The 11,231-nt window shown below is 52.0% G+C and overlaps 1 protein-coding gene across 6 annotated transcripts; it reads left to right on the top strand.

The window, feature by feature from the left end:
* Positions 1 to 1,088: 1,088 nt before the first annotated feature.
* On the top strand, positions 1,089 to 9,809 carry AP5S1 (adaptor related protein complex 5 subunit sigma 1). Of its 6 annotated transcripts, none has more exons than XM_013046040.2 (4): positions 1,089 to 1,243; positions 6,650 to 6,736; positions 6,874 to 7,065; positions 8,748 to 9,808. In XM_013046040.2, the coding sequence occupies exons 3-4, from the start codon at positions 6,890 to 6,892 to the stop codon at positions 9,172 to 9,174; spliced, it is 603 nt and encodes a 200-aa protein (XP_012901494.1). In that variant the 5' UTR covers positions 1,089 to 1,243; positions 6,650 to 6,736; positions 6,874 to 6,889; the 3' UTR covers positions 9,175 to 9,808. The 6 variants fall into 6 exon arrangements, with proteins under 6 accessions (XP_012901494.1, XP_012901496.1, XP_044941979.1 ...); XM_045086044.1 differs by lacking the exon at positions 1,089 to 1,243 and adding an exon at positions 1,447 to 1,611; XM_004772841.3 differs by lacking the exon at positions 1,089 to 1,243 and adding an exon at positions 5,459 to 5,595.
* The last annotated feature ends 1,422 nt before the right edge of the window (positions 9,810 to 11,231 follow it).

Genomic DNA, 11,231 nt, shown 5'->3' with positions numbered 1-11,231 from the left:
TAATAACAATTTTTTAAAAATTTTCCATTATTTTATTCTTTTTTAAAGATTGTATTTATCTGTCAAAGAGCACACATGCGCACACGCACAAGCAGGAGGGGGGAGACAGGCAGAGGGAGAAGCAGACTCCCCTCTGAGCAGGGGATCCTGATGCAGGACTCAGTCCCAGGACCCTGGGATTGTGACCTGAGCACCAAAGGCAGAAGCTTAACTGACTGAGCCACCCAGGCATCCCTTATGTCTGGCTTCCTTCAGCATGATTTTGAGATTCATTTGTTTCCTTTAGCGGGGGGTGGTCTGTCCCTGTTCCTTGCTGTATAGTATTCCATCATATGGGTCTCCTCCTAAATTGAATTATTCATCCTACATTTTTTTCTTCCAGTTTTCACTTAAAAAAAAAATTAAGATATCATTTACATGCAGCCCAATTCACCCATTTGAGTGTACAGTTCTGTTCTGTGAGTTCTGATAAATGCATGCCGTTGTGTACCCAGCACCACAGTCAGGATATAGAACACTTCCATTCTCCCCTTGATAGGTTATTCCGCATGATATAATCCCGAATGGATTGGAACTGGAGTGGAACTGCTGGGTTGCAGTGTGTTCCTTCAGCATTAGCACTTTCCACGTGGTTGCTATACCGTTCTTCCCACCAGCAGAATCTGAGAGTTCTGTTGCTCCATTTGCTCAGCAAAATAGGTCAATTTCAATGTCTCTCTCTTAGCCGGAAAATCTGAGGAAAATCTGATTGTTGTATATAGCAAAGACTTCTCTGCAGTGCTGAACCCACCCACGCTGGTGTGATAGTGGCAAGGGCTCAAGCATTTTAAACCCAGCTTCTTTTCTAACTCTCCTATATGGGAATATTAGTCTTTAGTTTTTCTGCAGGTCAGATTCTTTGAAAAGTGACTCCTTGGAGTTAATTGGCTGTATGTCATTGGCTTGAGTCCATCCACAGCCTTCTAGAAAACTTGGGATTTCTAAAAAGTCCTCAACCTTGGAACTGAGCACAAAGGCACCCACTTTCCAGAGGCAAGAAAACCGTAGGTGCAGAAAGGAGGAATGTTTAGACAGGAGGTCCCGGCCTTGTGGAATCTGGAAACAATCAGGAGAGGGAAGTTGAGTAATGATGGAGAAGTTGCTGGTCTATGGCCAGGAAAGTCATGCCTTGAGAGAATGCCGCAGGATGTGGACTTGTTCACAGCCGATTGTTCAAAGAAGACAGTTGGTTATGGGACAGAAGGTAAGAAGCATTCCCACCCAACCCACACAGGAATTTGTGGGGTGCCAGGGGGTATGAGGCAAGGGCTGAGTCTGCCCCACCTTGCCTGCACCAGCAGACGCCCCTGGGAGGGAGTGGTTGCACCGGCCAGCAGCAGCCAGGCTGAGTCAGCGGCCAGGCCCCGGGCAGCGGGAGGGGAGGGAGCCTCACGTGGCTGGGCTTGAGCTGCCTCGTGGGGCCTTCTGGCTGTCAGCCCTTCAGGAAACGTGGCTGTTTGAAAGGACGAATCACACATGGCCTCATCCTCTTGGAGCCCAGCCAAGATGGCTTCCATGGGGCCCAGGGCTCCCTGAGGGTGAGATGGAGCTCCCAGGGTTGGGTTGTACAAGGTAAGCAGGGCTGGGGTTGAGGAGGCTTATGGCCTTCTGGAGCTGGGAGCAGGGGCTGAGCCAGCCCCTAGGGGGACTATGAGGTGACAGGGGAGAAGGGGACACACCAGGGGAAGGAAGGGGGCAGGCTGAAATCTCTTGACATGCACACTTCCCTTAGCACATGTGTTCACTTCAGGAAAGTTACTTGATCTCCCATGTCTTAACTTCCACATCTAAAAAAAAAAGGGAATTGTAAAGACCCTCCTTCAAATGGTTTTGGATTGGATCAATAGAGTTAGTATATGTAAAGCACTCAGAACAGAGTCTTGTCTACAGCAAATGCCCTACAAGAGTCTGCTAGGGCTGTTATGATTTAGGGCAGTGTGAAGATTACAAGATTACAAGATCAGACAGGTAAAAAGGAGGAGCCTGAAGACAATTAAAAGAGAGGGGTCTAGGCTGAGAGTTTCTTTCCATTCCGCACATGGGCAAGAGCAGTCAGGTTGGTGAGGGGTTGCAGAAAAGCCCAGGTGTTGTGTGTAGGCTGGTAACCTACTGCACCAGTCCAGGTAGCAGTTAAGAAGCTGTGGAAGGGGATGTGGTGGAGAGAGAGGAGGAAGCCATCTGCGTGTCCAGTGGGAGGCCGCCTGCACAGGGCAATGCCATCTCTGAGGTGATCTAGGGAGGAGCAGGGGGATGAAGGGACAATGCTTGCCTGACTTTCGTCCCCTTGGTTCTAGGGCAACCTTATCAATTTAATCTCAGCCTGCCTGGATTCTCGAAAAGGCAGATTCCTTCTTCTTAGTTTGCTACTCTACTCTTCAAGAAACAGCTAGACTTCTTAATCAGGGAGTCGTTAAAAAAATCCACTGCCTGGGGCTGGCAGATTCCACCCAACTGCCCTCCCCACATCCAGAAGTAGGTGGCTGCTCTGCTAGTCTAGCCTGAGGACTCAAGATCATCGGTAAGGGTTTCCAGCTGTCAAAAACCAATGGGGCTGTCTCTAAGGAGTGAGCTCCCCATCCCTGGAGGTGTGTAAGTAAGACCAGGGAGTTGGTCCTGATGTCTAGGAGCAGCAGCAGAACTTCCCAAGCCAGCCTGCTCACCAGTGTTTCACGACAATGCTGTGGTTTGGGTAGGTGGGGAATGGAAACTGCTTTGCAAATTGAATCAGTTTAAGTCACTGTGCAGACATCGCAGTGGTGGGCACCAAGGGGTACTGGAAAAGGGGCACTGAGGGGTAGGCCTCGCCCTGACGTGGGGCAGACAGTAGTGGAGGGTAGGAGTCTGGGGAGGGGGCCAATGCAAAAGGCTGTAGGCATACCAGCCCCCCCACCCCAATTCAGAGGTCCATGGAGAATAGCAGGGCTGGGGAGAGGGGTGATGGGCAACTCTGCCCACAGCCAGAGGGAGGGGAGGGGAAAAGATAGGAAGTGTGGTCTCCAGCCACTTCTAGACAGGTGGGCCAGGTCTTAAATCCAGCAACCTGCTTCCTTGAAGTTCCTCTAATTTTTTTGTAGTGCTTTGTCTAATTTTACTTTTCTTCCTTCTCTACCCAGTTTCTGTCTCTACCTCTCTCTCTCTTTCTCTGCCCATATCCCACAAGCCCATATCTGTACTTACTATGCCTGGCCCAGCCATGATCTGTAGGGTAATCACTATGAAGACCTCACACACACGAACGTGCGACACATGCTACCTCCATCCCACTCAGGCTGTTCCATTTGGTCTTCAAGGCAGGTCTTACAACTCCAAGAAGCACTAGAAAGTTCAGCCCGTCCAACTCTCTGCTTCTGACTCTCATCAGACCAGAAAGTCCTACTTGCTTTCCAGTGATGATCCACACCTCTCTGACACCTCTTCCAATCCTGCCTCTGTATTAACAGTTGTCAACATTTATAGATTTACTGAGTGCCTACCTTAGGCCAGGCAACACCCTGACCTCTTCACATGCTGCCTCACTTAGGAATGAATTAGACTGTAAATAACATCAACCCCACACAGCTGTTTAGCAAAATCAATATGTGTGCTCTTCCCTCAGCAGGAAGGCCCTGCAGCATCTTGGGGAACTCAGGCTCCTTCCTGCCTCGCTGTCCTCAGCTTCCAGGGTTTTGACCCGGAAGGCACAGGTTGGCTGAAGGCTGCAAAAAGTTGGCAATGGCACCTGACTCCTCTCTCCTCCTTATCAGGACACCACCCCCATCTGGGTCTTTCACAGCCCTCCACCGTAGTGGCTCAGGCAGCTTCTCACTGCTGTCTCCTTCACATACTTCACACAAGGCCAGCCAGCCCCTTGGTGGCCTGGGACTTGGAGTGGATTCACTGCCCAGAGTGGATAGAGGCTAGAATACTGTGTTCCAGATGCTAGGTGGCCCCAAGCAACCAGAGCCCTCTGCCAGCTTTCTGCTGTAATCAGCTAGCAGACATGGGTTCTGGCTAAGGGTGATAGGGTCCGGGAGCCAGGAACTGAGCCACCATGACCCCCAGCCTTGTGACTGGGTCCCCACATCATCTCTGGGTCTGCCCGTCCATCTACAATTTATGGCTTGTACCTGTGGCCAAAATGCCCACACACCCTGGGCACTTCCTCTAGCTTTCCTTACTTTCCCCCACCCACGTTCTATGGCCAGAGGGGCCAGGAATCCCCTGCCCTTGGAGGGTCCTGACTCCAGGGTCCCTGCCTGGGCTGCCCTGCCTTTCATTTCTTCAGTCACCAAGGAGTGTGCATGGCCCTGGGGAGAATGGGTGAGTACCTTAGCCCGGGTATGCCCCCTGGGAGACGTCACCATCACAGACAGACCCTCAACAATGGGTGCAAAGGGGCAACTGAATGCTAATGGACAGTCCAGGCAAGGCGGCCGCCCCTCTTTTGGTCTGAGCACATCTGGAAGGGCAAAAGAAGGGGAAGAAAGGGCATTCCAGGCTGAGGGAACAGCCGGTGTGGAGGCTCTGAGGCATGGACCACGGGGTCTTGAGCCCTTCACATGGCCATAGTAGCTAAAAGAGTGTGTAGGTGCGTGACCCAGGCTAGGCAGTGAGGCTCAGGACAGACCTAGCAGGGCCCCAAACACCTCTGGGTAGGGCTTTTATTCCACCGTTTGTCCCTAGAGGCTGGTGGCTGACAGTGCCCCTTTCAGTGTGAAGTAAGTCTCCTTACTTTGATGACCTCCTTCAAAGATGGGTCACCTTGTTAGTGGTGGGAATATGAAGATAAACTGGTAAGCCTACTAAACCCTACGGGGGCTTCTTCACTGGGGCCCAATGAAGTGATTCACACCGCTGGTGACAGGGTGGGGACAAATTTAAATCGTTCTATTCCAAAACGAACTCTGGTCTTAACCCGCTGCGGAAATCCACAAGCCCAAACCCTCCCCCACCGACAGCGTAAACATGCATCTTTCTCCTAAAGTCACAATTTCCACGAAGAAAGCCTAGGAATCTGCGTTTTAACGGGCACCCCAGTGACTCCCACGCATATAGGCCAGTTCGAGAACCGGCCCCGCACCTTTATTTAGGCCCCACGAGCCTCACAAGGCTGGCAGGGACCGCAGAGGACCGACCCGCGCCCGCCCGCGACGATGTGGCCACCGGGCCTTTTCCGGAAGGTTCACGCTCCGGGACGCTGCGCCCCCTCGCGGAGGCCTGGGGCTCGGCTACTCCAGGCCTCGCAGCGGGACTCCACCAATACCCGGTCTGGAGATAACCCGCGAGGGTCCCGCTGGGAGTTCGAAGCAAGGGGTCTTTGGTCCGAGGGCGAAAGCCGTGGGGGAGCGTCCAGGTGTCAGAACACCACCCCTGCCCATTCCCGGAACAGTACACCTGACGTGGGAACCCCACCTGACTTGGGGGGGGCCTCGCCCCGCCCCCCTCCCGCGCGCGTCAGCTCGTGTGCGCGCCCGCGACCGGTGTACGCAGGCGTTCAGGGGCCGCGCAGCCGCCATTGCTCTCCTGCTGCGGAGTGGAGCGGCCTCTGAGTAGAAGTCCGCGGGCAAGGAAGGAAGGGTGAGTTGAGGCCCGGAGGACAGCGGCTCCAAGGCTGAAGGGGCAGTACACTCGGTTGGGGTGCTCCTCTTAGGGCTGTTTGACAGGAGCAAGGAACTACAACTCCCGAAATGCACTGCGCCGCAGGCTTGCGCGAGACAGTGACGTGAGGGTTTGGTCGCTACCATTTCGCTGTGACTTGGGGGGACACGGTGGCGAAGACTGATGACGTGCTCTTCATGAGGCTGGGGTGGGGGTCACCGGAGGTACTCGCGGGTGAGCGGGCTGCAGTTTTCAAAGTGCCTTCGCGAAACTTCTTGCTTGACCAATTTAAACGGACGATCTACTTACCCTAAATTAGAGATCAAGATACCAGCTTCCTGTGTGCCGGCTGCCTTCCCAACCTCGGGCTGGCCACTGAGTCAGCCAGACGCTGCTATTATTAGTAGTGCCATTATTATTATTATTATTTAAAGATTTTATTTATTTATTTGACAGAGAGAGAGAGATCACGGTAGACAGAGAGGCAGGCAGAGAGAGAGAGAGGGAAGCAGGCTCCCCGCTGAGCAGGGAGCCCGATGCGATGCGGGACTCGATCCTAGGACCCTGAGATCATGACCCGAGCCAAAGGCAGCGGCTTAACCCACTGAGCCACCCAGGTGCCCCAAGTAGTGCCATTATTTAGTCGACTTTATTTTTAAGTACTCCGAAACTTGTAGAAGATTTCAGGAGTTTTCTTACAAAGACTACCGTACACCTTTTGACAATAAAGTTGGCTGCCTCTACGGTGCCGTTTAACCTCTGTATTTAGTGGTACTTCAGTGTGTATTTTCTAAAAACGAGCACATTCTCCTACATCCAGAATCAGGTAACACTGATCAAGAGTATTATTTAAGCTGTTTCCAGTTGTCCTAATAATGCTGTATGTTGAAACGACCCTTTTTGGCTGGGGACCACACGGCCTGGTGTGTTCAGCTGCCCTGTCTCCTTAAGTTTCCTCTGGAGCAGCTCCCCAGCGTCCCTTGACTCTCATGACTTTGACACTTTTGAAGATTCCTGGCCATTTATTTTGTAGAGCCCGGTTTGGGGTTGTCTGAGATTTCTTCACCAGTTGACTCTTTGGTGGACAGAAGTGCTGCTGACCAGACGCCATTATTCAGAGGTAGGGAGTGCCTCTTGGTTGGCGGAGGAGGACCCATGACCAGTCACAGCAGCCTCCACACATGCTCCGAGACCCGTTTTGTGGTTGCCTGCGCTGCTGGGCTTTCACACTCACCAAGGTCTCTGGCTTCCCTGTAGTGTCCACCCTGGAGCCATGGTCCATGCTTTCCTCATCCACACCTTGCGGGCTCCACAGGCCCAGGACACGGGCCTTTGCCGAGTGCTCTACTCCTGCGTCTTTGGTGCTGAGAACTCACTGGATGACCCACGACCACGTGGTGCTGAGAGGGACAGGCTCCTCCGAAAGGAGCAGATTTTGGCTGTGGCCAGGTAATGCAGGCCTTCATTGAACACATGCCTGATTGTGATAGGTTTTCTGGGAGGGTACAGAGAATCAGACTAAGAAGCAGAAAGTTTGAGTACTGTTTCCAAAAGTCACCCATGGTTGTTCACAAGTATTTTATGAAAAGGAGTTAAAGAAATAATAATGCTATCATCATCATCATTACCATTATAGCTCGCCTTAATTGAGCTTGTACGTATGTGCTAAGTGTTCGGAGCATTTCATGTATATGAACTCATTAATTCTTGTAACAGTCCACTGAGATAGATATGGTTATTATCCCCACCTCTCAGGAGGCACAGGAACTTAGCCAGCCCAAGGTTATGCAGCTAGAACATGGCAGGCAGACTTTGGAACGGATTAAACATGCTTTGCAGTGCAGGACTTTTCAGAACGATTAGTGTATGTGTAGGTTTTATGAATCCCTAAGGAGGAGAGAGAATGTGGTACCTAGGAACTCTTATCCCAGAGCCTCCTGAAAGCCTGGGATCCACTGAGCACATTTAGGAAACTGTTCCAGATGTGGTGGTTTTCCCTGGCCTTTCCCATCCCAGACCAAGATGGAGCCAGCAAGTGCCAGAATCCTTTGCCTTTCTGCATTCTGTGGTGGGGGGGGTGTGTGGGGTGTGTGGGGGGGTTAACATTCTGGGGCAGCTCTTTGCTAGCCTTTGCCATCCCTTTTTTTCTCTGGGCTTCCACCCCCGCCTCCCGTGGCACAGAAAACCAAAGGCCTTTAAAACCAGCTTGTGCACAGCCCAAATGCAGAAGGTGATTCAGAAGGGATCAGAGTGTGATTTCTAAAGCCTAAATGTTCACGTGAGAGGTCTTTCTTTTTTGTTTGGAGAGGGTTGCAGGGTAGGACAGGGGTAGAGAGATTGGACGGTGCAGTTGAACATGACTTCAACTTCTCATGGCTTGCTTTTTTTTATTTTTTTTTTATTTTTTTTTTTTTTAAGATTTTATTTATTTATATGACAGAGAGAAATCACAAGTAGATGGAAAGGCAGGCAGAGAGAGAAAGAGGGAAGCAGGCTCTCTGCTGAGCAGAGAGCCCGATGCGGGACTCGATCCCAGGACTCTGAGATCATGACCTGAGCCGAAGGCAGCGGCTTAACCCACTGAGCCACCCAGGCGCCCGTGGCTTGCTTTTTTTTAAAAAGATTTTATTTATTTATTTGAGAAAGAGAACAAGCAGGAGAAGCTGCAGGCATAGGGAGAGGGAGAAACAGGCTCCCTACTGAGCAAGGAGTCTGATGTAGGACTCGATCCCAGGACCCAGGGATCATGACCTGAGCCAAAGGCAGATGCTTAACCAACTGAGCCACCCAGGCAACCCAAGTCTTGCATTTCTTTATGTTAAGGAGCCCTCTGTGAAGCTGGTGGGGGCAGGGTCTTTTTCCCCTGATGCCCTTTCCTGGCCCAAGGGGCTGTGTTCAAAACCTGCCTTCTCTTGAACACATGGAATGAAATGGTTCAGGGCCTGGAGGCAGGAGCCTGGATTCCTGTCATGGCTCATGCTTCCTGCTCTGTGGCTCTGTGGTCTTCAGCAGGTCATTTAGTCTCTCTGGGGCTCAGTTTCTAAATCTGAGATACGGAGTTAATAGCAGTTCTCAGTTCTCAGGGTGGTGATAAGGATGACAGAAGTCAGTGACCCACCCACTCTCCGCAGGCAGGTGGACTCCATGTGCCGGCTGCAGCAGCAGGCATCTGGCCGGACCCCCATGGACCTGCAGCCTCAGTCATCAGATGAGCCAGTGCCCCTGCATGAGGCCCCCCTCGGGGCCTTCCGCCTGGCAGCAGGGGACCCTTTTCAGGAGCCTCGGACAGTGGTATGGCTGGGTGTGCTCTCATTAGGATTTGCCCTGGTGCTGGATGCCCACGAGAACTTGCTGCTGGCTGAGGGCACACTCCGGCTGCTGGCACGCCTCCTTCTCGACCACCTCCGGCTGCTGACCCCCAGCACCAACCTCCTGCTTCGGGCTGATCGCATCGAGGGCATCCTCGCCCGCTTCCTGCCGCATGGTCAACTGCTCTTTCTCAACGACCAGTTTGTCCAGGGTCTGGAGAAGGAATTCAGTGCTGCGTGGCCCCGCTGATCCCTCACTGGGATGGGACTGCCCGAGAGGGCAAGGAGGGAGGACAGGGATGGGTGGACACACAGCCAGGTGAAGCTTGGCATTGGCCTCCTTCACAGCCTGCCCCCAGCTCTGGCGTGGTACCACACACAGGATAAGTGGACAGCACACACTGTCCATAACAGTGGACTGAAGAGGGGGCTGGCCAAAGGACGGTAGGGAGGAATCCCAGAACATCCTGTGCCTGGTGTTGCCATGTAACTTATTCATACTGCTGCAGTGGGCCAGCCCTACCTGTCCTTGACCCCAGTTTCTCCCATCTCTGGCAGCCAGCCCCCCAAACAGTCCACCAGTTGCTAGTGTTAGAGCATAAAGAACAGAACTCAGTCCACTTTCTCATTCTAAACCCACAGTCAGTCATTGCAACCCAAAGGGAATCTGAGACTCCCAGGGTCGGGGAGCTGGCTGCTGCCTTTGCACCCACTTAGGCAACATTATCAGTAAGGATTTTGGGGGCACCTGGGTGGCTCAGTCATTAAGCGTCTGCCTTCAGCCCAGGTCATGATCCTGGGGTGGAGCCCCACATCCCGTTTCCTGCTCAGCACGAAGCCTGCTCTCCCTCTCCCACTACCCCTTGCTTGTGTTCCCTCTCTTGCTGTCATGCTCTGTCAAATTAATAAAATCTTTTTTAAAAAAATAAGGATTTTGTCAGTGAGCACTTGTTTGGTGTCCAGTCCCACCACAGTTCCCAAATGTGTCATTCACTTAGCAGGGGGATTCTGTAGCTCATTTTGGGCCCAGCCCTTGCCCACCAGGCAACCTTGAGATAATCATAGGTTTCCTTGTCTGTAGAGAGAGAAGGTACCATCAGGTGGGTGCAAGAGGTCTAGCCAGGATGAAGTTGTCTTTCTCATTTTGAGTTAAAAGCACTGTGTGATTTCATGCTCCCATTTCTGTAAATTTGGCTAATGCATGTTTGCTATGATGAGTACTTGCTTTCTTGTATGGCCCTGAGCTGGGTATCTGAGCCTTTGTGGTCAGAGAGGACCCCAAGAAGCATCTTGGAAGGTTTCTACCTCTTGTGACCCCACATCACCCCTGTCTCCTTATGTGCCTCCTTTGGATGGTAGCACTTGTTTTCTCTACCGAAATGTGGTGGGTTGGTGTGGATCTCTGAGAAGCAGAGCCTGAGATAAGGATTAAGTACAAGTAGTTTATGTGGGAGGTGATCCCAGGAAGGACTGGAAGGGGAGGCAGCCCATACAAGTACATTATCAAGGGTGGGTAGGGAGCTTCGTGCCTCTGGAGATCTGTAACACAATAGTCACTTCTGAATGACCTCACAAGAGGGGTGAGGGGCTGTGAATGTTTGTCTGCCATTCCTTTCAGTCAGTGGTTGTGAGTTGGTCCTAGGGCAAATTCCCTGGCTCCTTCTGTCCCCAGAAAAGGGCAGTGTGGAGCTGGGCCTGGCGGCACAATGGTCAGGCCCAAAGGGATGTGCGTGGGGCACCAAACACCTATTAAGAGTCTTTAATCAGGGGCGCCTGAGTGGCTCAGTGGTTTAAAGCCTCTGCCTTCAGCTCAAGTCATGATCCCATGGTCCTGGGCCCGAGCCCCACATGGGGCTCTCTGCTCAGCAGGGAGTCTGCTTCCCCTTCTCTCTCTCTCTGCCTGCCTCTCTGCCTACTTGTGATCTCTGTCAAACAAATAAATAAAAAATCTTAAAAAAAAAAAAAAGAGTCTTTAATCAGCAGCTCCTAGTGGTGGTTTAAAATAATTCTTTTGGAAAGACCCCCGTTCACATCTGTTTTCATGATCTGAATGTTAACTGTGAGGTGTGACTTTCTTGCACAGGAGAAATGAGCCTCCTAGGTGGTCAGGGTTCAGGTTTTGGCCCCATCATGCTTGCCAAGTATCCGTTGCCCTTTGGCACCCAGGAAGGACCCACCCACACCTACTCTGAGGCAGCACTTATGATCGGGGTTTTGCTTTTCTGAGTCTGCCGCCAATGCCACCAGCCGTGCCATGTTTTCCACCATCACCATTGAGACCTTCTACATCATAGGGTGTCACAAATC

Source organism: Mustela putorius, unplaced genomic scaffold, assembly GCF_011764305.1.
Source record: "Mustela putorius furo isolate JIRA1106 unplaced genomic scaffold, ASM1176430v1.1 tig00000874_pilon_pilon_pilon, whole genome shotgun sequence".
In the NCBI taxonomy this organism is placed as follows: domain Eukaryota; kingdom Metazoa; phylum Chordata; class Mammalia; order Carnivora; family Mustelidae; genus Mustela; species Mustela putorius.
This window is presented reverse-complemented; position numbering and strand designations above follow the sequence as displayed.

Bases quoted from the DNA above. Each gene is read 5' to 3' on its own strand.
- AP5S1 (XM_013046042.2), top strand. From the start codon at position 6,890: ATGGTCCATGCTTTCCTCATCCACACCTTGCGGGCTCCACAGGCCCAG. The intron at 7,066-8,747 runs GTAATGCAGGCC...CACTCTCCGCAG, and splicing joins CAGATTTTGGCTGTGGCCAG to GCAGGTGGACTCCATGTGCC.